At 43.7% G+C, this 26,793-nt stretch overlaps 1 protein-coding gene across 1 annotated transcript in view; it reads right to left on the bottom strand.

The window, feature by feature from the left end:
* Window positions 1-25,863, bottom strand: part of NSUN7 (NOP2/Sun RNA methyltransferase family member 7) — a 201,825-nt gene extending 175,962 nt beyond the window's left edge. Inside the window, exons 1-2 of the mRNA XM_030191328.1 lie at window positions 25,709-25,863; window positions 5,812-6,195 (exon numbers count right to left, since the gene is read on the bottom strand). Of these exons, the coding sequence (XP_030047188.1) occupies window positions 5,812-6,136 (325 nt within the window). The 5' untranslated portion in view covers window positions 6,137-6,195; window positions 25,709-25,863. The remainder of the gene's footprint in view (window positions 1-5,811; window positions 6,196-25,708) is intronic.
* Window positions 25,864-26,793: the final 930 nt, after the last annotated feature.

Raw genomic sequence — 26,793 nt, 5'->3', positions numbered from 1 at the left:
ATCCTTTGAGATCACAGGCAGACCCCCCCCCCCCCCCCCCCCCCGGCCAAACTAGTACTACAGCAGGGCAACACCCCCTATTTCACACCCAAGCAATGTAGATGAGAAAGGGCAAAGAGAAAGCTCACTATAGTGAGACCAATAACTGCCATAATAGCATCTACACATGCCCTGAAGGAAAAAATGGCGTTGGCAGGCTGAAAAAGTCCCAGAGGTCGCTGAAAAGAAACCCAGCTTGTTTCCCGCTCAGACAAATGGCAAGTCCAAACAGAAAAATAAGCACCCCAGCGCCGGGAGAATAATTTCTCCTACCCTAGCCAGTCAGAAGTGTCCAGAACGGACGCGGACTGAAAACCATAAGAATTTAGGGTAATACTCACCACAGTGCTGAGCATGGAGACGCCAGCACTCCTGGGAAGTCAACCAGATGCCCAAAGCAGCAGTCTCACCCTCTCCAGGAAACAGCTACAGCCTCCGAAAAGGCTAGCATAGAGCCAACAGTCCTCACTTCTTGGGGTTGTGAGGGAGGAAAAGGCAGGAGAGGGTAGAAGGTGAAGGAGGGACCGATGACCAGCACCACTCAAACACCCCTAAACTCTACTGAACTGAGAGACCCAGAACAGGAGCCACAATCAGATGAGACCAGGAGCTTGTGAGAGACTGCTGAAGATAGAGAATACTGACAAGTCCAGGGAGAATTCCGTCCCATAAAGCGGTGCAATTCAGCGCTCTCTCCCCACCTGCTGGTAGATGGACACAAACCACAAGTACCTGGATTCATCTGCTGCTGATGCTAAAAAACACTGAGTTCCAACCACGAAGAATCACTAAAACACAAGTCAGAAAGCTAGAATCATACTAAAACAAATAGATGAAACTAAAAAAAATGATCAAAAAATCAAATAAACAAGGGTTAAGCTTTATTTCACTTCTACAATAATTCTATTCTATTAGGGTCTTGTATACTGACCATTATTCCTAACACGATTCATAAAAGGAGTCCTAACAATGAGAAAATTCACAAAGTAAATAACTCACTAATATGGGCCAAACATTCATATCAGTAAGTCCAACATTTTCCTGAACAACATTCAAGACTGTTTTCATATTCACAGTAAAGCATTCCAGTGGTGTGCCCCCTAAAAATGAAATGATTTTTCTACTGATTTTAATCTAATATTTTTCATTGTAGGATAGCCTAATGTTAAAGTCCAGTAATAAAGGTTTCTCCTAGAAGGGATCTCTAACAAATCCACCAACTCTTCAGAAGGTTTCTCCTAGAAGTGATCTCTAACAAATTCACCAACCCTTCCGCATTTGCCCCAAAAAGCGCTTTGAAAATCAGACATATTATTTTGAATCTAATATGCTGTTCAATAGATAGCCAATATAACTCCCTTAGAATGGGTGAAACACTAGCAAACCGACCCAAGCCAACTATTAATATGGTTGCTGTATTCTTTAAATAGCTGCAGTTATTCAATTTACAGTTGATCTGGTAGTATAGTGAATTACAATAATCCAGCAGAGGAAGAATGGCCTGCGTCAAGATTCTAATGTCTTCTTTCCATAAAAGAAGATCTAGTTGCCCGCAGTTGTCCGAACTTAAAATATCTTACTCAAAGCAACTGCTTTTCAAATGAAAGGGTAGAATCTAAACTACTACTATAAATCACTTCTATAGCGCTACCAGTCGTACGCAGCGCTTTACAATTGAACGTGAAGAAAGACAGTCCCTGCTCAAAAGAGCTTGCAATCTAAATCATAAGTACATAAGTAACATAGTAACATAGTAGATGACGGCAGAAAAAGACCTGCACGGTCCATCCAGTCTGCCCAAGAAGATAGATTCATATGTGCTACTTTTTTATTTGTACTGTCCTCTTCAGTGCACAGACCGTATAAGTCTGGCCAGCCCTATCCCCGCCTCCCAACCACCAGCTCTGGCAAAGACCCTATAAGTCTGCCCAGCACTATCCCTGCCTCCCACCACCGGCTCTGGCACAGACTGTATAAGTCTGCCCAGCACTATCCCCGCCCGCCCAACCACCAGCCCCGGCACAGACCGTATAAGTCTGCCCACCACTAGTCCCGCCTCCCACCACCGGCTCTGGCACAGACCGTATAAGTCTGCCCAGCACTATCCCTGCCTCCCACCACCGGCTCTGGCACAGACCCGTATAAGTCTGCCCAGCACTAGTCCCACCTCCCACCACCAGCTCTGGCACAGACCGTATAAGTCTGCCCAGCACTATCCCTGCCTCCCACCACCGGCTCTGGCACAGACCATATAAGTCTGCCCAGCACTATCCCCGCCGCCCAACCACCAGCCGCAGCACAGACTGTATAAGTCTGCCCAGCACTAGTTCCGTCTCCCAACCACCAGCCCCAGCACAGACCGTGTATGTCTGCCCAGCACTAGCCCCGCCTCCTAACCACCAGCTCTGCCACCCATTCTAGGCTAAGCTCCTGAGGATCCCTTCCTTCTGCACAGGATTCCTTTATGTTTATCCCACGCATGTTTGAATTCCGTTACCGTTTTCATCTCCACCACCTCCCGCGGGAGGGCATTCCAAGCATCCACCACCCTCTCCTTGAAAAAATACTTCCTGACATTCTTCTTGAGTCTGCCCCCCTTCAATCTCATTTCATGCCCTCTCGTTCTACCACCTTCCCATCTCCGGAAAAGGTTTGTTTGCGGATTAATACCTTTCAAATATTTGAACATCTGTATCATATCACCCCTGTTCCTCCTTTCCTCCAGGGTATACATGTTCAGGTCCGCAAGTCTCTCCTCATACGTCTTGTAACGCAAATCCCATACCATCCTCGCAGCTTTTCTTTGCACTGCTTCAATTCTTTTTACATCCTTAGCAAGATACGGCCTCCAAAACTGAACACAATACTCCAGGTGGGGCCTCACCAACGACTTGTACAGGGGCATCAACACCTCTTTTCTTCTGCTGGTCACACCTCTCTCTATACAGCCTAGTAACCTTCTAGCTACGGCCACCGCCTTGTCACACTGTTTCATCGCCTTCAGATCCTCAGATACTATCACCCCAAGATCCCTCTCCCCATCCGTACCTAGCAGACTCTCACCGCCTAACACATACGCCTCTCTTGGATTTCTACTCCCTAAGTGCATCACTTTGCATTTCTTCACATTGAATTTTAATTGCCAATGACTTTGAATAACTTTGTGTCATCAGCAAATTTAATTACCTCGCTAGTTACTCCCATCTCTAAATCATTTATAAATATATTAAAAAGCAGCGGTCCTAGCACAGACCCCTGAGGAACCCCACTAACTACCCTTCTCCATTGTGAATACTGCCCATTTAACCCTACTCTCTGTTTCCTATCCTTCAACCAGTTTTTAATCCACAATAGGACATTTCCTCCTATCCCATGACCCTCCAATTTCCACTGTAGCCTTTCATGAGGTACCTTGTCAAACGCCTTTTGAAAATCCAGATACACAATATCAACCGGCTCCCCTTTGTCCACATGTTTGTTTACTCCTTCAAAGAAGGACAAACAGACTAATAATCTAGAAAAACCCTCAATCTTCAAAATTTCACCCGAAGCCAAAACAGAACTATTTGGAACATTTTCATCAAACCAAAGAATCTTAGTCTTTTGTTTATTCAAACAAAGAAAATGTCTAGTTGCCCAGTTGTATATACAAGAAATACAGGGCCCTGTTTACTAAGGTGCACTAGCATTTTTAGCGTCACGCTAATGTTAAGACACCCACTATGGGTGACTACAGCGCGGTTTAGTAAACAGGGCCCACAGTATTTAATAGAACTCAAGAGTACTACCCAAAGTGCCCATCATAGGGCAAAGAAGAAAAATATCAGCAGCAATGTATCACATCTATCTAAATATAAAAGGCTAAATAAATAATGAAAGTGCAATACAGGTAAAAGGACAAATAAAGAAATATAAAATGTTCTCAATAAATAACAGCAGTAGATTCACTATCACAGGCTGTCATAACAGGCAGTTTGTTTACACCATATTGGATCTTGCAGATCTCCTGTCCATTTATATTATTTGGGGCAGGCATCACATTTCCTGAAGACAAGTCAATTAAACATCGTTGTATCAATATTAAAAATTGTGCGAGCCCTTGGTTCCCCACTGTATAGAATATAGGCATACATTTGCTTCCTTACACTGCCTGGTATTATAGAGCAGTTGGCAGTGTCAAAGCATCAGGGAGACATCCAGCATTTTTGCGGCAAAAGGAGCAAAAATGGATTTTGTGTTTAAATTCTGTGAAGCCTTTTGATCCAAATATAGCCACTGAGAGGAAAGCTTTTATTTAAAAAAGGGGGACATTAGACTTTAAACACAATGATGTCATTCGTCACCAACGATTGAGAGCTTTTTAAGTTGACACTTTTGTGGTTTTGTAGCCGTTTGGAAGCCATCCTATGAATGAGAAGAGTTCAACAAATCAGCTACAGCAAGTTTGCCCCTGTCAGGAGATTTGGATGAAATATAGGCTGCATGAAGACTTTTTTTTTTTTTTTTTGAAAGACAGTAGAAACTTCAACTTATGACTCTACAATGATTTAAATGGACAGCATGAGCAGTGAACAGAAATGGACTGATTTCATACATATAATTGAGTATTCTCCTGTTCAGTGGGGGGAGGTTTTTTCCCCATGACAAATGATTAGAAACTTCCAACCATTACGCTTTGTAGCTCGGGTTGTAAAATCTTCCACTAAGGTCTTTCTCCACTTGTTTTTGGGGGGTAAACTATGAACAAGAGAACACCTAGCATAAACAGTTTTAGATCCGAGTAGATTTTGTTTTGGATTTTCTAGTTGTGTCTACTCAAGTTCTCCATTTTGACATTTAGTTAGGTAATTGAAGTCCCCCATTATTATAATGTGGTCAAGTCTGCTAGCTTCCTTAATTTCTGAAAACAGGTCATCTGTCTATTCATGCTAGTCTGGCGGATAGTAGTACAGCCCTTGTCTTTCCTTTCACACATTGAATTTTTATTGATAAGGATTCTACAATACTATTGTTAGACTCCATTCCCTCTAGCGATATCAACCCAACACTTCAATTTGATCCACCCTATCATTGCATATAATATGTACCCAGGCAACTCAGTGTCCCACTGGTTATCTTCCTTCCACCAGACAGCTAACCAGGCAAAGAGGACTGCTGGCTTGAGATATTGGTAAGGAAAGAAGTTGTGCTGGGGCTTGCTGGGCTTTTTTTCCTGTTGAATGTCCAACAGGAGTGGATGATTTCAGAACTTTAAAAATGTGTGCCATGTCTATAGTGACTAATTCCTCTGTATAAAAATGCTAGAAACCTAAAAAATAAGATGAGAGACTTAAGAGTATATATAGCACTAAATGAAGAGGTAGATATAGTAGGCATCTGGTCACCAACACTGAATATCGGCTAGTGCCTAGAAAACTTCTGCATGGCAGCCTGAAGAGTCCTATTACCACCCCCCCCTCCTCCCAAAGAGCACTGGCCCCCACTCCATTCTGATATACCTTCCCCAGAGCAAAGTCCCTCACAGACCCCACCACTTCCTGCAGGCCCCCCTGAGCCTATCTTTAAAATCCCCAGTGGTCTATGGTACAAAGTGCAGAAGCAATCCACACTTTCTCTTGCCCATTGTGGCTTCAGCTTCAAAATGATTGTTGTGACCTCTAGCTGCGGTTTTGTGGTACCAAACTCTATAACAATTCTCTGCAAATGCATTAGAAAGGTGATTTATTATGTGTTTCACATTTTATTACTAACCTTCAAGTACTTTATACTCACATTTTAGAGCACTGAAAGCCAGCTCATAAGACCAGCGCTGACATTTTTCATCTTTGAAATTCGGCAAGGTCAATCCACTTCCACTTCTATTTCCATATTTTACTACAACTTTATCTGGCGGTTTTTCCACACGAATATTCTGAAAAATCTGTGCTGCATTCAGAAAGATATGATCAGGATAGTTGTTCTTTTCATGGAAAAATGCTGTATTTTTTGCAACAGGTTCTGTGCTGCTTGAAGTTGTCAGGTCATTCAGTTTTGGGATTTCATCTGCATCGGTTGTATTTGAATTCTCAAAGTCCATGTTGCTTTTAACATTGAGCATGTTTTCCCCTGCAGACCTTTTAGGAAAAAAATACTGAAGAGGCCAGGATCCAGCTGCCTCTATATATATTAACAACAACAAAAAGAAAATATGCAGTTAAAATCATTTACTTATACATTTCTTAAATACAGTACAGATTAAGAAACTATTTTGAGAGAGAATAAATATTTACATTAAACAGAGCCTAATACTATTTTTTTAAAACAGTAAACCACCTTGACTGGATAGAAGGTTTTTGTTTTTTTTTTTTGTGTTTTTTTAAAGGTAAACCACCTTCCAACTTACTGGATAGAAGCGGGTTAAAAATGCCACATTTAAATTTAAAAGTTATAATTAGCAAAAAAAAACCCCACAAAAACTTCAGGTTTTCTAAAACTGCTCAGTGAATCATTTAGCTGCTTGAACTTTAATGATAATGTGATGTTACTAATATGCAGTCTCATTAACATGTTTTGGTAACCAGAACCCACTGCATAAAATGGGAACTGCAGTAAAATAACACGTATAAATTATATTAGATGGTTATTTTATTTATTTGTAGCATTTGTATCCCACATTTTCCCACCTATTTGCAGGCTCAATGTGGCTTACATTATGCCTTGATGGCGATCGCCATTTTCGGGTACAGAATTTCAAATGGTAATACATTTAGTTATATACATACATAGTAAAGAGGAATACATTGTGGTATTGCATACAAATGATTTTGCGTCAAGGTGCATGCATACATGGTACAGAGGAATGCAATATGGCATTGCATCGAGGTTTCTAAGTAATAAAATGAGTTGTAATACAGGTTAGGTCATCGACTATGTGGTGGCTCATGTTAGTAATTTTAGTATTTAGACCAACAATTAATTTGCTTAGAATTAGGAAGCCAAGGACTGGATTTACTAAAGCATATTACACTGTTAGAACATGCTGGTGAAGTTCACGTGTTATTAGTAAATAGGTCTCATTGCATAAAAAAAAGGGCCTGTGGTAGAGAGTATGTATACACGTGAACTGCCACACAGGAGGGGGAAGAGACAGCAGAGTATGCACCATGGGGATGGGTGGCAGAGAGATACAGTGATAACTGGGTAGAAGAAGAGAAATAAGAGGTCAGGGTGTGTACCTGAGGGGTGGGGGGAGGGGAGGGAGAATGAGAGGTTGGGGTATTGCATGCAGGAGAAGACTTTAGGGACAGGCAGAATTATGGGTCTTGCTGGGAGTTAGAAAGAGATAGAAAACTGCAATTAGCCTAGTGAGAGACAGAACTAAGGAAGCTGCAGCCTGGAAGAGGAAACTTCAGGTCAAAGGAAGGAGAAAATCTGTACAACACACAATGCAAGGAAATAATGCAGAATTTTCAAAAATTTTGTACAGAATTCCCCCAAGAGTGCATGTGCAGAAGTAAAACGAAAAAAAAAAAAAATTCTGATAAAGATTTTAAATCTCACCAATTATTAGGGTAAGAGCACTCAACTATCTGTTAGCAGCCAGAAAGGAGGTTGAAAGCTGGTACATATAAAATATTTTGCTTTTGAAAGCTGATTCAGAGGCCAAATTAGTAATAAGAATACAATGAAACATTTTCATCTGAAGTAAAATTCATATGAATATCTGAAAAAAAAATGAGGAGGTAGCTGAGTCCCTCAAATGGTTTCAGCCCTCTAAAAGTCTGAAAAACTCAGGCAATACCAGCATGATCAAAAGGCTAGAGAACAAAAACTGATAACACAGATAAAAGCAGCTTGGAGATGAAAGTATGGCTTATCTGAAATACTCATTTTCCTTTAACTCCATGGGATTCAGGCCCAGATGCATCAACCAAACGTAAAAAAAGCTAAATCGTTAAAGCCATTACCGAATTTTAAAAAACGAACAATGCTCCAAAAAAAGGTTTGTTCTTTGCATCCCACATAAATTCCATTGCAGTAGTCTATGTGGCTTAGTACCATTGATTGTATCAGGTTGCGGAATGGTTCTCTCGGGAACGGAACATTTTCTTTGTTGTGGATTTCACTTGTCTCTCTAGTGCTAAGTTACGGTCCATTACAACGCCGAGGATTTTGAGTCTGTCTGAGATAGGGAGGGTTTAATCTGGGGTGTTCATGCATGTGGGGTTGTCTGCGCTGGGATGAGAGGATGAGACAATGTGTTTTTTCTTTACTGAGTTTTAGTTGAAATGCATTTGCCCATGAGTCCATGATGTTCAGGCTGAGCTTGATTTTGTTGGTGATTTCTGTCAGTTTAGTTTTGTAAGGAATGTATATTGTGACATCATCTGCATAGATGAAAGGGTTAAGGCCTTGGTTGGCTAAGGACTTGACTAGTGGGGTCATCTTTAGGTTGAAGAGGGTTGGCGACAACGGTGATCCTTGTGGTACTCCGCAGTCAGCTTTCCATGGTGATATGTTTGAGTTTGATTTTACTTGATATGTTCTTGTGGTTAGGAAACCCTTGATCCAGCTAAGTATATTTCCACCAATCCCGAAGTGATCTAGTAATCTTAGTAGTACATTATGGTTTACCATGTCAAATGCACTAGACCTGTTGAATTGAAGGAGGAGGCTATTGTTTCCTATCGCTATCTCCTGTTTGAATTTGGCTAGGAGAGTGAGTAGTACTGTTTCCGTGCTGTGGCGGGGGCGAAATCATGACTGGGACTCGTGTAATATTGAGAATTTACGTAGTCTGTAAGTTGTTTGGTTACCATGCTTTCCATCAATTTGACTACCAGCGGGATAGATGCTACTGGACGGTCGTTAATGATTTCATTTATCTTTTTCTTGGTAACCTTTTGGTATAGGGGTGAGTAGGATATTGCCATTTTCCTTCGGGAAGAGGCCTTGCTGAAGCATGTAGTTTAGGCAGTGCTTTTTTTGTGCCGGTACGCAACGGTACGGCGTACCGGCACCTTTTTTTGCCCCCCTCCCCCCCGCGACACTCCGGGTGAGTCCTGCACTTTTTTTTTTTTTAAGACTCAGAACGCGCGAACGATGCAGCCGGCAGCGATTGAAAGAGGCTGTCTGGGCTGGCGTCTGCGTCGGAGCTTCCCTCACCCTCTGCGAGTCCCGCAAAACAGGAAGTTGTAACAACGAAGGCGGGGCTCGCAGAGGGTGAGGGAAGCTCCGACGCAGACGCCAGCCCAGACAGCCTCTTTCAATCGCTGCCGGCTGCATCGTTCGCACGTTCTGAGTCTTAAAAAAAAAAAAAACTAAGTGCAGGACTCACCAGGAGTGTCGCGGGGGGGGGGGGGGGAGGATTGGGGAGAGAGAGGGAAAAAAACAGATGGAAGGATGGGGAGAGAGAGGGGGAAAAACAGATGGAAGGATGGGGAGAGAGAGAGGAAAAACAGATGGAAGGATGGGGAGAGAGAGAGGGAAGACGCTGGATGGAAAAATGCAGAAAGAAATAGGGGAGACACTGGAAGGATGGGGAGAGAAAGCAGAGCTGCTGGATGGAAAAGGGGAATAGAGAAAGACTGGAGAATAAGAGGAAGGGGCATGGGGAGAACAAGGGCGAGGAAAAGATGAAAAGCCACAGGTAGATGAAGGAAATTAAAGAATAGATATAGTAAGAATGAATTAAATCTGGACAGAGAGAGAGCCTGAAAAATATTGAAGAAGGCAAAGAAAAAGGAGACAAAAATGACAAATGGCACAGAAGAGTTAAGCGAAAACAAAGGAAAGCAGAATCACAGACTGGGACCAATATGGAAAGAAAAACAGTCACCAGACAACAAAGGTAGAAAAAAATCATTTTATTTTCATTTTAGTGTTTGTAATATGTCCAATTTGAGAATTTACATTGGCTGTTTTATTTTGCACTGGGTATACTGGAGCTAAGAGCTTATAGAGATTATTTATAATGAAAAAAAATCACGTTATTTTTTTCTCCTATAGTACTATAATATTTTCAATGATGTCTGTTTATATGCGCCATGGCTGGTATAGGGGGTGTGGTTAATGTGGGTGTGGCTATCATAGGGGTGGAGCCATATGTGGTGACCCCGCCCATAATGAGTACCGGCACCTTTTTTTCTACAAAAAAAAGCACTGAGTTTAGGTGGGATGTGAGGTCTGCTATGAAGCGGTCAGGGGTGGATGTCATTAGGTAGTTGGGACAGGTATCTAGTTTACAGTGTGTGTTGGAGAACCTGCTAATTGCCTGGGTAACTGTTGACGGTAAGGAGAGTGAAGTTTGTCCAGGTTCGATCAGCTGGGTATTCTCCAAAGGTTGGGTTCAGCTCATTAAGGAAGTTTTCGATATCAGTGTTGTCCTGAGGTAGCTTATTGCATAGGTTTATACTACTACTACTACTATTTAGCATTTCTATAGCGCTACAAGGCATACGCAGCGCTATAGAAACACCTAATTTTTTCACTGAAATATTTAGCAAGTTTATCTGCCGATGGGATGTCTGTGTTCGTTGTAGTGACCAAGTTAGTGTCTAGGAGTTTGTTCACCTTATGTTATTCCTTTCTGTGTTACCCACTGCACAAGGCGAGCCCTGCAGCAGCTTCAGGAAGCACAACTACTGTCCACATCCCAAGGAAAGTGACAACACATCCGCTTCTGAAAGAGAAACACACGACAACACTGAGGAACACTACAGGGCCCTCCAGCCCAGTGAAGGAAACACTGCAAAGGCATCTCGATTGGAAGCCCATTCAGACCAACCTTGCTGTGACTTGTGATCGAACAGCCTCTAAGCCCTGCACAGTCTTCATCAAATACCCCAACACCTTGCTACTGTAGTACCGTTTATTTTTTCTTTTCCCTTTTTACGTTTTTTATTCTTTTTTGCTGCTCGTTTCTCCTCTTTTCACCATGAAGTGGCTTCTAATACTGTGCTCAGCCCTCCTGGGCTTCATGATGGGCAACCTACCTGATTGCACAGGCTTTGGACAAATTCCCGTTGTTTGCAACATACCCAGAAAACCTAGAACTCGTAGACAACCGAAACACACCATTAGATGCCCTCTAATGAATTTTAACATCCATCAGCAGAGTATCATGTGTGCGCCAGGCCACAAGCAAATCACCAAGCCCAACCCTCAACCTAAAACTTGAGCTCTCCTGAACTTAAAACATTTCTCTTACACAGAACACACGACCCGCCCAACACCTGCCTAAAACTCTAGCTTTCCTGAACCTAGCAAAACATTCCTTACACAGAACACACAACTCACCCAACACCTGTGGCAACAATCTGTGTTAATGCAACATCCGTGGGGAACAAGACCTTATTAATAAAGGAATTTCTTGAATCTTCTGATCTGGGCTTCCTGTTTATCACCACGACATGGCTTACAGAAATCAAGAGCCTGATACTACCCCACCTATACCCACTCGGATACGACATTCTTCATTCCCCAAGACTAGGCAAGAAAGGGGTGAAGGCCTTGCCCTCCATATCCCTAGTCAAGTTCAGAAGTGTTCCCAGAACTGGAATACATGCTATGTAAATTCCATGATAACTCAAATGAGATTGACCTATTTACTGACTGCCAGGAGCCTGGTCCATGGCCAAACCTATCATATCTGAGATCATTTCGTCCACCAAGTCCCAATTTCCCAGAGTAGTTGCCCTGGGAGATCTAAACTTACATCTAAAGAATGAGGCGGATACCAATGTTCATAACTTCAAATTGTTCTTGAAGATAAATGACACCTTACCACGTTTGGGGAAGGTCCAACCCATGAACAAGGCCATATGCTAGATTTCCTTATTTCCTATCCCACCAACCTGAATGGCTCACCTAAGTGGAAACCTATACCATGGTCCGATCACTATCAACTAGACTTTACCATTAATATCTGTTTGATGAGCCAGCCCAAGCATCAACCTTTTAAACAGATAACCTCCAGAGGGAAAATCAATGAACCAAGCTTCTGGATCGAGTTAAAAGACCCCCTCGCCCTTGAAATACCCACTCATAAAATCAGTAAAATCTGTCTGGCACATGAAAGTCAAATCAATGCTGGATAATGAAAGATCAAGGCAGTACAAAAATCTCTCTGGTACTCTGAAGAGCTCACTCAGCTAAAACAGAAATAACAAAACCTTGAACAGCAATGAAGAAAAAGCAAATCTATTGATGACGGGTCCAATTGGAAACTTGCCTTTTGCCACTATAAACGAAAAGTAGCTGACTACAAACGGAATTACTACAGCAGCATAGTGGGCCAGAATAACCTCAACAATAAAAAAAACTATTCAACCTAGTAAGAAGTCTAACCTCCACCTACTCTGCTGATACACATGCCCCACCGCTCAAGAACTAGCAGACTATTTTGACAGCAAGAACAACCAAATTAGATCTGACCTAGTTAAACGCAACCAACAGATGAAACTTAAAAGATTACAATTTAAGAGCATGTTCAAGCTTGAACCCAATTCAGGGAACTATAGCCAACCAGATATGGGAAACTTTTCAACTGCTTTCATTTGAAGACACAAAATCACTGCTACTAAAATACTCACACTTGCACTGCTTCCTAGACCACCGCTCGAAATTCCTGTTCCAATCCACTCCACCAGAGGTTATCCAATGGCTAACAGATTGCCTCAATAAGCTGCTAGATTCAGGCTCTCTTCCTCTAGACATGGGAAAAATCGTGCTTACACCACTACTGAAGGGCACAGGGCTAGATATAACCTCTACAGCAAATTATTGGCCAGTCATGAGCACACCACTGTTTCAAAATGCTGGAATCTTATATTAGAAAAAATTTCAAAATATATCTGAAAACTTTTTCTAAGTTATACCAATCCCAATTTGGATTCACAATTCACACACAGCACCGAAACCCTGCTCTTAGGGCTAACAACATATGTCAAACAATACCTATGCAAGGGGAATTAGGTTCTATACTTCAATTCGACATCTCGGTAGCGTTTGACACAGTGGATCATGCAATGTTACTCGAAAGACTGAATCAGATGGACCAGTCCTCAAATGGTTCAACAAATTCCTCTCAAACTGAAGCTACTCTGTAAAACAAACAAACATCTTTCAAACCACTGGATCCCGAAATATGGTGTCCCCCAAGGATCCCCATTATCCCAGTATCGGGAATCTCTCTATGGAACTCAGAGATCAGAGATTAACAACCTCAGCTTCCGGAAGACATTAAAAACTTACCTTTTTCCCAAAGCCTACTACATAACGATCTCCACTCATCAAACCCCTGATGGACTACTGACCTACTATATGAAACACCTATCACTCTCACACCCTAGCTCTAAGCAGATAACATGTATCAAATCAGCAAGATAGTATTCACCAAATGTCCTACTTACAATACAGTACCAATTGTATCTAACCAACAAGAATATACTCATTGTTATTTACAATATTGTACCAACTTCCGCCCCTCTGATAATGTAATCCACACTGAACGTTTAGAAGGGGATATTAGCATGTAAGACCTGAATTGAATTTTTTTTTTTAATTTAATCATTTTAAATTTTAACCACCAAGTAAATAACTTGCACAGAAAACTGTAACTATCCAAAAAATATAATCAAAAAAGAAAAACAAACTTTTCAGGCAAACAAATAAGGGAAGGGAAATGGGACTTGATATACTGCCGTTCTGAGGTTTTTGCAACTACATTCAAAGCGGTTTACATATATTCATGTACTTATTTTGTACCAGGGGCAATGGTGGGTTAAGTGACTTGCCCAGAGTCACAAGGAGCTACAGTGGGAATTGAACTCAGTTCCCCAGGATCAAAGTCCACTGCACTAACCACTAGGCTACTCCTACACTCAATCTGTTAAGGAAGGTACACTCAAGTCTATAGTACTGGATCTAAGACTACATAAAGTGGAACACTTTTACAGAAAAAAAATATATATAAGGAAAATTACACCCAACGTGCTACTGAATTCCAGTATTCAAAATAGAGTGTAATCACAAGGGTAAAACTAAACCCCCGTGACCTGTTTCCCTGCGAGAAAAGCAGTGAGGTGAGAAGATTAAAAAAAAAAAAAAACTTACTACCTAACTATACAACATTTACACCTTTCTGTGTTTAAACAAAAATTTAATCTTGTGATTGTACAATTTGAAAAATTTATAAATAAAATAAAATAAAAGTTGACTAAGGAAATTTGAGCAATTTGAAAATTTATATATATACATAAAAAAAAAAGTTGACTAAGAAAATCTGAGTGCCAATGGAGACCTCAGCACTCCCAATACTCTCACCACATTTAGGACAGAATCCTCCTCCTACAGGGTTGCTATTCTAACTGCAAAATAGCAAAGATACTTACCTTTAGCAGGTATTCTCCGAGGACAGCAGGCAAATTTATTCTCACAACTGGGTCGACGTCTGCGTTGGCCCGGGAACCGGCATTTGCAATAGCAAAAAGAAAAAAAAATTGCCAGAGCCTTCTGGCGTGTGTGCAGCACAAACCACGCATGCGCGGACTGACTTCTCGCCCATCGCGCAACTGCACTCTTCAGTTAAGTTCTATAGCATAAGAAAATAAAACAACTTCAAGGGGAGGTGGGTGGGATTGTGAGAATAATCAACCTGCTGTCCTTGAAGAATACCTGTTACAGGTAAGTATCTTCGCTTTCTCCGAGGACAAGCAGGCTGGATTATACTCACAACTGGGGTATCCTTAGCATCCAGGCTCACCCAAAACAACTAATATTGGTCAACTGGGCCTTGCAATGGCGAGGACAAAACACAGATTAATCTGAAACTATATATAGCTAGCTGAGAGTGCAGCCTGGATCAGAATAAAGTGGGCCTAGGTGGGTGGAGTTGGATTCTAAATCTCAAACAGATTCTGCAGCACCGACTGCCCAAACCAACTGTCACGTCAGGTATCCTGCTCAAGGCAGTAGTGAGATGTGAATGTGAGGACTGAAGACCACGTTGCAGCTTTGCAAATCTTTTCAATGGAGGCTAAGTGAGCCACTGACACAGCCATGGCTCTGACATTATGAGCCATGACATGGCCCTCCAGAGTCATCCCAGCTTGGGCATAAGTGAAGGAAATGCAATCTGCTAGCCAATTGGAGATTGTGTGTTTTCTGATGGCAACTCCCCTCCTGTTGGGACCAAAAGCAACAAACAACTGGGAGGACTATCTGAAGGGCTTTGTCTGCTCCACATAAAAGGCCAATGCTCTCTTACAGTCCAAGGTGTGCAAGATGGTTTCGCCACGGTGGGCATGAGGAAGGGGAAAAAATGTTGGCAAGACAATCGACTGGTTCAGATGGAACTCCGATACCATCTTCGGCAGGAACTTAGGGTGCATGCAGAGGACTACTCTGTTGTGATGAAATCCTATATAATTCTCACCACCAACGTTCTAATGTGGGATGCCTGTGTCTGTGGCTCCTGGAGTTGCTGAGCTAGGCTCCGTAGCCAGGATGACGTCACTAACAGCTGATTCCCAGGCAGGGGAATGAGCTGTCAGTGCGCTGCTCCCTGCCACTTTCGGAGCAAGTGGCAGGGAGCGGCGCATCAAAAAACGACAAGCGCGGCACCACAGAACCCCCCCTTCGGCGCATCACCCAATCCCCCCCCCCCCCCGGCACATCAAAACACCTCCCCAAGCACATCAAACCGCATCGCTACCCGCAGATCTCAGTAGTAACGCTGTCCGGCCGCTACTGCTTCTCCTGTTGAGCAGCAGCGGCCGCTACAAAAAGAAAAGAAGCGATAAATGTTTTTAAACCCAGCCCAAATCATTCGCAAATGCCAGAGTCTTACAATGCAGTCTCTGCAGCCGCTCCTCCTCTCACCTCCATGTCACTGCCCCTGGAGTAAGACCCCGAAGGGGAGCAGTGACGTGACAGGCGAGAGGAGGAGCGGCTGCAGAGACTGCGTTGTAAGACTCTGGCATTTGCGAATGATTTGGGCTGGGTTTAAAAACATTTATCGCTTCTTTTCTTTTTGTAGCGGCCGCTGTTGCTCAATAGGGGAAGCAGCAGTGGCCAGACAGCATTACCACTGGCAGCTGCGGGGGGGGCCGCTGGACATGGATGGCTGGAGGCGGGGCAGGGGAGAGGGAGGTGGGGAGGGGGTTCTGAGACCAGACAGGTGGGGAGGGGGGCCCTGCGAGAGGGGGGTGGGGGCTCACACTCACTGTCTCTCAAATACACTCTCTCTGACACACTCCATCTCTCTGTCACACACACACAGTCTCACACACAAACATACACACACGCTGTCTCTGTCTCTCTCTATGACACACACACTCTCTCTCTCAAACATACACACTCCGAGGAAAACCTTGCTAGCGCCCGTTTCATTTGTGTGAGAAACGGGTCTTTTTTACTAGTTTGATATAAGGTGCATGCACTACCAAGGCCTGAAGCTCATTGACCCTACGAGCTGAAGTAACAGCCACCAAGAAAACGACCTTCCAGGTTAAGTACTTCAGATGGCATTAATTCAGTGGCTCAAAAGGAGCTTTCATCAGCTGGGTGAGAACGACGTTGAGATCCCATGATACTGGCAGAGAGGTTTGACAGGGAGCATTCACAAGAGCAAACCTCTTATAAAGCGATCAACTAAAAAGGCTGTCCAGAGATAGTGCTTATCATCAGCGTGTAGAAGGTATTCAAGCAGGGTCTGTGTAGGACAACAGAGAGGATCTAGGGCCTTGCTGTCACACTAGACAGCAAGCTTCCTCCATTTGAAAGAGTAACACCTCTTCGTGGAATCTTTCCTGGAAGCAAGACTCGGGAGACACCCTCTGAAACACCCAAGGAGGCGAATTCTAAGTTCTCAACATCCAGGCCATTAGAGCCAGAGACTGGAGGTTGGGATGCAGAAGTGACCCCTCGTTCTGAGTGATGAGGATTGGAAAACACTCCAATCTCCACGGTTCTTCGGAGGACAACTCCAGAAGAGGAGGGAACCAAATCTGACGTTGCCAATAGGGTGCAATCAGGATCATGGTTCTGCGGTCCTGCTTGAGTTTCAGCAAAGTCTTCCTTACTAGAGGTATGGGAGGATATGAATACAGAAGGCCTGTTCCCAAATGTAGGAGAAAGGCATCAGATGCTAGTCTGTTGTGTGCCTGAAGCCGAACTGAGGGATCTTGTGATTGGTCTTGCGGGCGACGCCCATATTCAGTGACAACTCATGAGGTTGCATTACCCTGCTCAGTCTGTCAGCCAGACTGTTATTTATGCCTGCCAGATAAGTGGCTTGGAGAAACATGCCCTAACGGCGTGCTCAAAGCCACATCTGGATGGCTTCCTGACATAAGAGGGCAAGATCTGGTGACCCCCTGCTTGCTGGTGTAGTACATCGCAACCTGATTGTCTGTTTGAATCAAGATAATTTAGTTGGCCAGCAGATCTCTGAAAGCTCGTAGCTCTAGGAGGTTGATCTGAAGACCTGTTTCCTGGAAGGACCAGGCTCCCTGAGTGTGAAGCCCATCTACATAAGCTCCCCACCTCAGAAGGGATGCATCCGTTGTCAGCACTTTTTGTGGCTGAGGAATTTGGAATGATTGTCCCATGGTCAACTTGGATCGGATTGTCCACCACTGAAGAGAGTTGTGAAAGTCTGTGGATAGTTGGATAACATCCTCCAGATTCCACTCAGCTTTGATACCACTGGGAAGCTAAGGTCAATTGAGCTGGTCTCATATGTAGATGTGCCATGGATGTTATATGAACTGTGGAGGCCATGTGCCTCAAGAGTCTCAAGATCTGCCGAGCTGTGACCTGCTGAGACGCTCAAACTGCGGACACCAGGGACAGGAGGTTGTCTGCTCGTGTCTCGGGGAGATAAGCCCAAGCTGTCTTCATGTCCAGTAGTGCTCCAATGAACTCCAATCTTTGAACAGGAGTGAGATGGGACTTGGTGTAATTTTATTACGAACCCTAGAAGCTCTGCATGGACTCCCGAGCACTGTCCTCTGAGGTGCTCTTCACCAGCCAATTGTCAAGATAAGGGAACACATGCACTCTCAGTCTGCGCAGTGACGCTGCAACTACTGCTAGACACTTTGTAAACACACTGGGCGCAGACGCCAAGCCAAAGGGCAGTACACGGTACTGAAAATGCTGTGTTCCCAGCCGAAATCAAAGATACTTCCCGTGGAAGTATCAAGATGTGTGTAAGCATCCAGTCCAGAGAGCATAGCCAATCGTTTTCTTGAATCATGGGAAGAAGCGTGCCCAGGGAAACCATCCTGAACTTTTCTCGGACTAGGAATTTGTTCAGGGCCCTTAGGTCTAGGGTGGGACGCATCCCCCCCGTTTTCTTTTGCACAAGGAAATACCTGGAATAGAATCCCAGCCCTTCTTCCCCTGGTGGAATGGGTTTGACCGCATGGGCCTATAGAAGGGCGGAGAGTTCCTCTGCAAGTACCTGCCTGTGCTGGGAGCTGTATGAATGAGCTCCCGATGGGCAATTTAGAGGTATGGATTCCAGACTGAGGGTGCTATGTAACCAAATTGATTTAATTAGGTCTCTGGCACTGAAGATTCAAAACCCAATTCTAACAAACACAACTTTAAGACAAGATACCAGAACCAGAGTCAACAAATCTTGTGTAACCAAGTTAATTAGATTAAGTCACTTGGCACAGATACAAAACACAGTTCTACAGAGCACCTTTAAGACAACTGCAGCATAAAAACATGAAATCACTGGCACAGAAATGCAACACAGTTCAAATAAGAAACTAATGGCGTAAAATTATGAAATCACAATGCAACAACAATTGTAAGTTATAGGCAATAGGATAGAAAGGTTCAGAGAGGTCAGACCCTCAACAAGTGAAAAAAGTTTTTTTTTTGTTTTTTGTTAGATGAGATATAATAGAGTCATAAACTATAAGGAGCAAAGCTGGATCTTTAAATTGAATGCTGTTGAGCCTAATGGGCTCAACAGAGAAATTGAATGGCAGTCTTTAATTTGATAGACACTGCTATTGGTTGGTGGAGTCACCCGACTTTTAATTTAAAATGACAAGAAAAAGAAGCCGTGGCCATGTTGGCTGACGGGGTCTGAAATTCTGATACTCTACACTGAGACATAAAGGTAACTGACCACAATAATGTAGATATAAGAAGAACTGGTGAATTACACAGTTACCTGATGTTTGACTGATTTCGTTTTTTCCTCATGGGCATACCTTGAAAAGGCGCTTCCAGTGAAACACGTCGGTATGCAGCCCCATTTTTCAGTTCAACAAGATTCTAAAGCTAAGTAAAAGGATTTCTATTCTTCAAATAAGAAACTATAAAAATAAAAAAAGTTATATATATATATATATATATACAGTGGGGGAAATAAGTATTTGATCCCTTGCTGATTTTGTAAGTTTGCCCACTGACAAAGACATGAGCAGCCCATAATTGAAGGGTAGGTTATTGGTAACAGTGAGAGATAGCACATCACAAATTAAATCCGGAAAATCACATTGTGGAAAGTATATGAATTTATTTGCATTCTGCAGAGGGAAATAAGTATTTGATCCCCCACCAACCAGTAAGAGATCTGGCCCCTACAGACCAGGTAGATGCTCCAAATCAACTCGTTACCTGCATGACAGACAGCTGTCGGCAATGGTCACCTGTATGAAAGACACCTGTCCACAGACTCAGTGAATCAGTCAGACTCTAACCTCTACAAAATGGCCAAGAGCAAGGAGCTGTCTAAGGATGTCAGGGACAAGATCATACACCTGCACAAGGCTGGAATGGGCTACAAAACCATCAGTAAGACGCTGGGCGAGAAGGAGACAACTGTTGGTGCCATAGTAAGAAAATGGAAGAAGTACAAAATGACTGTCAATCGACAAAGATCTGGGGCTCCACGCAAAATCTCACCTCGTGGGGTATCCTTGATCATGAGGAAGGTTAGAAATCAGCCTACAACTACAAGGGGGGAACTTGTCAATGATCTCAAGGCAGCTGGGACCACTGTCACCACGAAAACCATTGGTAACACATTACGACATAACGGATTGCAATCCTGCAGTGCCCGCAAGGTCCCCCTGCTCCGGAAGGCACATGTGACGGCCCGTCTGAAGTTTGCCAGTGAACACCTGGATGATGCCGAGAGTGATTGGGAGAAGGTGCTGTGGTCAGATGAGACAAAAATTGAGCTCTTTGGCATGAACTCAACTCGCCGTGTTTGGAGGAAGAGAAATGCTGCCTATGACCCAAAGAACACCGTCCCCACTGTCAAGCATGGAGGTGGAAATGTTATGTTTTGGGGGTGTTTCTCTGCTAAGGGCACAGGACTACTTCACCGCATCAATGGGAGAATGGATGGGGCCATGTACCGTACAATTCTGAGTGACAACCTCCTTCCCTCCGCCAGGGCCTTAAAAATGGGTCATGGCTGGGTCTTCCAGCACGACAATGACCCAAAACATACAGCCAAGGCAACAAAGGAGTGGCTCAGGAAGAAGCACATTAGGGTCATGGAGTGGCCTAGCCAGTCACCAGACCTTAATCCCATTGAAAACTTATGGAGGGAGCTGAAGCTGCGAGTTGCCAAGCGACAGCCCAGAACTCTTAATGATTTAGAGATGATCTGCAAAGAGGAGTAGACCAAAATTCCTCCTGACATGTGTGCAAACCTCATCATCAACTACAGAAGACGTCTGACCGCTGTGCTTGCCAACAAGGGTTTTGCCACCAAGTATTAGGTCTTGTTTGCCAGAGGGATTAAATACTTATTTCCCTCTGCAGAATGCAAATAAATTCATATACTTTCCACAATGTGATTTTCCGGATTTAATTTGTGATGTGCTATCTCTCACTGTTACCAATAACCTACCCTTCAATTATGGGCTGCTCATGTCTTTGTCAGTGGGCAAACTTACAAAATCAGCAAGGGATCAAATACTTATTTCCCCCACTGTATATATATATATATATATATATATATATATATATAGATTAATGAACATCTAAGACCGATGACGAGAAGAGTATGAAGTAAGTCACCATATGAAAAGTGTTGTATGGTGTACTGCCTGTGAAAGCAATTCTCTCTCTGATGGTCTGAAAACATAATATAGAAAATATCTGTGTATGTGTATATGTGTGTGTATATATATATATATATATATATATCTCCTATATAATAAAACGCACCTCCAACATTCTGAAGCTGACTGCATGGCTGAGGCATTCCTGCTCTCTGTATCCATCTCCTGAATTGACATCACGTACTTCCGGGTTCGTCACAAACAGAAGTGACCAACCACACGAGGTTTCTCGGCTTCAGAATGTTGGAGGTGCATTCTATTAAATAAGATTGGTCAGTTCCTTGAAGCACAGCCAGAGCTCAGCGTCCTGCACAGTAACGCTCAGACACCAGAGAGAGAGAGAGGAGGGGCCTGACACCAGAGAGAGGGGGAGGTATCTCTGTCACACACACACTCTCTCTGTCAATGTCTTTCTCTCTCTCACACACTCTGTCTCACAATGTATCACATTCACTCTCTATGTGTCAGTCACTCACACACACATTCTCTTGGTCTCATACACACAGTCTCACAGAGAGTCTGTCTCTCACACACACTCTCACACACTGTATCTGTGTGAAACACACTCTCACATACTGTCTCACATACGCACTTGCACACACTCTCATTCTCACACATACACTCGCACCCAGACTCACTCTCTGTCTCACACACATTCACTCTCTCTCTCAAACACACAGTCACTCTCACATACACTCTCTCAAACATACACACTCCGAGGAAAACCTTGCTAGCACCCATTACATTAGTGTCAGAAATGGGCCTTTTTTACTAGTATATATATATATACACTAGTAAAATATAAATATATAAACAGTGATCATTTATACAGCTTTGCATTACACATGAAATTTTGATTATTGATAGTATCTAATATAATAAAACGCACCGTGAACGTTCTAATGAGGACAACGTTCTATGAAGCCATCTGACGTCACTCCCAGGCTGAGGCTGAAGGGTTCGTGGATTCGTGGTGTGAAGCCTCCCTTCAAGCCAGCCGTCTCTGCCCCACCCTCGCGACAAAACAAACAAATCCGGAAGCGAAACGTCAGGGAAGGAGGCGGCGCTCCCGACGTCTAGCCTTCCCTTCGCTGTGTTCCGCCTTCAAAATAAGGCGGAACACAGCGAAGGGAAAGCTAGACGTCGGGAGCGCCGCCTCCTTCCCTGACGCTTCGCTGCCGGAAACGCCACGGAGGTAAATTGAAAAAGAAGAAGAAAAAAAAACGATGCATGGATGCGAAGGGGGGGGGGGGGGGGAGAAGAGGGCGGGCCAGGCTGGGACATGGGATAGAGAGGAGCATGGATGCGAGGGGGGGGGGGTCATGGAAGGGAGAGAGGGGACTTGCTGGAAAAGGATGAATGGAGGGGGCAGGGGACAGAGGAGCATGGATGGGCATGGATTGCGAGGGCAGGGCTCAGGGAGAGAGGGGAATTGCTGGAAATGGATGAATGGAGGCGGCAGGGGACAGAGGAGCATGGATGGGCATGGATGAATGGAGGGGGCAGGGGACAGAGGAGCATGGATGGCCATGGATTGGGAGGGCAGGACTCAGGGAGAGAGGGAAATTGCTGGCTAGGGATGAATAGAGGGGACAGATGGGCATGGATGGATATGGATTGCAGGGCAGGCCTCAGGGAGAGAGGGCAATTGCTGGATAGGGATGAATGGAGGGGCCAGGTGACAAAGGAGCATGGATGGGCATGGATTGGAAGGGCAGGACTCAGGGAGAGGGGAAATGCTGGATAGGGATGAATGGAGGGAACAGATGGGCATGGATGGATATGGATTGCAGGGCAGGCCTCAGGCAGAGAGGGAAAATGCTGGATAGGGATGAATGGAGGGGGCAGGTGACAGAGAAACATGGATGGCCATGGATTGGGAGGGCAGGGCTCAGGGAGAGAGGGGAATTGCTGGAAAGGGATGAATGGAGGGGGCAGGGGACAGAGGAGCATGGATGGGCATTGATTGGGAGGGCAGGGCTCAGGGAGAGAGGGGAATTGCTGGAAAAGGATGAATGGAGGGGCCAGGGGACAGATGGCCATGGATTGGGAGGGCACAGCTCACACTCTCTCTCTGATATACAATGTCTTTCTGACTCTCACTCTCACACACTCTGTCTCACACTGTATCACATTCACTCTCTATGTGCCACACAGTCACTCACACACTCGCTTGGTCTCATACACTCACTCAAACAGAGAATCTGTGTCTCACACACACTCTCTCTCTCGCCCACACACACACACTCTCTCTCACACTGTGTCTCACATACACACTTGCACACACTCTCATTCTCACACACACACTCTCTCACAAACACACTCACTCTCTCTCACACTGTGTCTCACATACACACTTGCACACACTCTCATTCTCACACACACACTCTCTCACAAACACACTCACTCTCTCTCACACTGTGTCTCACATACACACTTGCACACACTCTCATTCTCACACACACACTGTCTCACAAACACACTCACTCTCTCTCTCACACACTCACACTTTCACTCTGACTCTCAAACAGTCACTCTCACATACACTCTCCCAAACATACACACTCCGAGGAAAACCTTGCTAGCGCCCGTTTCATGTGTGTCAGAAACGGGCCTTTTTTACTAGTGTCATAATAAGTGGGCATTTATTAATGCATTCAGAAATGCCATGCATACACTTAAGACTTGTAATCAACAGATCTCCAAACATAAAAGCAAGGCAAAAATCCATTTATCTTAAATTCTTCACATAAGCAGATGAACGATCTGGTGCACATTACAAGTGAAATCTTCTAGTTGTTCAAAACATAGTATTCATCTTGTCTGTATAGTCACTAGGAAAAGCCTGAAACCCCGACTGAGTTGCCCCCTCGAGGGCAGAGATTGGCCAATCTTGCTCTATAGTTCACTTTCAAATTATTTAAAAGTTCTTGTAGACGATAAAAGGCATTGGAATTTTCACAGATATACAGAATGAGTTCATGAGGAACAACAGCACCAGTTTTCCCATTCTACCCTGTTCACAACTCTGGTCTTTAAAAAAAATAAATAATAATAATAATAAAAAAGCTGCACCAAGATTATTTCATTTCATAAAAGCCATCATGAAGTGGTTACAGCTGACCAGGAATGGATATGAAGTGGCAATCTATAAACAAATAAATATCAGTATCTCATTAATACTCCATTTAATAGCCTACCACAAGGCAAGAAAAAGGAACGGAAGGAGCCAACCACCACAAATCAGGATGTAAAAAAAAAAATGTGATTAAACAGTTAATGCATATGTATATTGCTAGACTTGACGTTCTCTTCTAGTATTAGATTTGAGATATTTTCTAGGCTAGATTGTAAGCGCTTTGAGCAGGGACTGTCTTTCTTCTATGTTTGTGCAGCGCTGCGTACGCTTTGTAGCGCTATATAAGTGCTAAATAGTAGTAGTTTTAAAAGTAATAGAAATAAAAAAAAACCAAAGAAAATTAAATGAGAGTATATTTTATTGGTCTAACTTAATACATTTGACTAGCTTTCGCAGGCAATACCACCTTCTTCACGGCTACCTAACCATTTTATCCTAGGTTTTAAAATTACTGGATCACATTCACCAGTTTCTTTTGGATTAGAACCTCATCTTTGATGATATAAATAGACACTTCTCACCACTATTTTTCTAATTATTTGTTTATTCTTTTTCACACCAGTAGCATATTTTATTTCTCAGCATGTTCTCTCTCTAATTTATACTTATGTTTGATTTATGATTTTTCTTTTAAGAACCCCTGAAGAAAGCACTTTTATTATTATTCTTTGCCGAAACACTGCAGTGTTGGGTCATCTATGTTTAGGAGAACCTATGGTATACCGTCTGTATGGACATTGTACACTCCTTTTGGATTTAGCATCTTGAAGATCTGTTGTTAATAAACTGAGACATTAGCTGACATACGGTTAAAGCACTGGGTTGTTGTTTTGGGGGGTTTTTTTTATCCTAATGCAAAATGAACAGAGTTAAGTGATACAAGTACTACTACTACTATTTAGCATTTCTATAGCGCTACAAGGCATACGCAGCGCTGCACAAACATAGAAGAAAGACAGTCCCTGCTCAAAGAGCTTACAATCTAATAGACAAAAAATAAAGTAAGCAAATCAAATCAATTATTGTGTACAGGAAGGAGGAGGGTAGATGGAGGCAGGTGGTTACAAGTGGTTACGAGTCAAAAGCAATGTTAAAGAGGTGGGCTTTCAGTCTAGATTTAAAGGTGGCCAAGCATTTAGCATTTATGTTTCACAATCAGTTTAGTTGTTAACATCGTCTTGGCTGGAACTTTATTTCGGTAAGCAATTAATAGATATATTTAAGTACTGTACCACTCATAAAACTGACCTTGCATTATACACCCAACCACTACCTGTAAATAAATAGGAAAACACTAGTGCCCTGCAAAACTAGGGTTCATTACTAATAACACACACAGACAGAATATATATACAGGAAACAAAATAAATCAATAGCAAAACTTACGAGTCTCTGAAAACCACACGATCCTGTAACAAAAAACCTCAAATTGCTGTCTCCTTACCGTGTGTTACTGCGCCTGCATTCGCTTGACACTGCCAGCAGCTCCGTGCGCACCGCGAAGCTAAACGCGAGCCAACAGGTGCCAAACTAGCGCCCTCCTCCGACGACAAAGGGTACGCAGCAGCATTTGCCACTGCTACGAAAGCCCGAGCCCCCTCCGTCCTTCCTACCGTATCCAAAAATACGTTCCCACCCACAGACGACAAAGGGGGACGAGGGTGGGGCGCAAGGAGGGCACGCCCGCGGCCTCTCCAGGAAGAAAGGAAAGAGGGCCTCAGTTCCGCGGGATGTGATTGGTGGCACCCTTTGATGGAACGAGCGGAAGGCGGAGCTGCTGATGTGCGAGTGGGAGATGATTGGCGGGAGAGGGGGAAGGGGCGCGGCCATATGCGGCGATCGAGCCAGAGTGGGTGTGTTTTGTTGTGGCGGCGCGTGGCCGAAAGAAAGCAAGGAGGGAAAAGGGGAGAGGATGGGCATGGGGGGAAGGGAGGGGCCGTTTCATTCAAACGTAGAACTAACCGATTCTGCTGCTCGAGAAAAGAGGGAAGGGGATGGGGATTTTTGTGGTAGAATCTTTTTTCCCCGTAACCTCATCGGTTGAGCTCCGCACTGCGATTTATATCCTCAACAAATGGAGGGGCAAAAGCGCAGAGAGGTTGCGTCTACATGTTTGGTCACAAACCCTAGGGGACCTTTTTTATGTGAATGTTTTTTAGTCACTGATGCTTTCCAGGCTGTCGTGGACTTCCCTCTCCACCCCCCCTCACCCCGGTCTGATAGTATTGTCCAGGTCCACGGTTTCCACGGCAACGGTGGTACGGTCGCGGACGCGGCTTGTTTTCTTTTGTCTCTCCAGAACTTTTTGCAAGAAAGTTTGCTGATGGTCAGCACGACAACAAAACCTTTCACAAAAACTTGCGTTTTGTATTTTGAAACTCAGTTTCTGCTTGTTAAATGTCCTTAAGTTTAGTAGCCTAGCTAGTTTGGAAGACGTTTCTTTCACCGTGTTTGGCGTGCGTGGTCAAGCTAAGAAGCCACGTCTGTGACATATTTGAGGGAGGAGATCATTTCAAAAATAGTTGCAAG

The sequence above is a fragment of the Microcaecilia unicolor genome, chromosome 2 (genome assembly GCF_901765095.1).
Source record: "Microcaecilia unicolor chromosome 2, aMicUni1.1, whole genome shotgun sequence".
NCBI lineage: Eukaryota > Metazoa > Chordata > Amphibia > Gymnophiona > Siphonopidae > Microcaecilia > Microcaecilia unicolor.
Note: the sequence above shows the minus strand (reverse complement) of the source record. Positions and strands in the feature narration are given on the sequence as shown.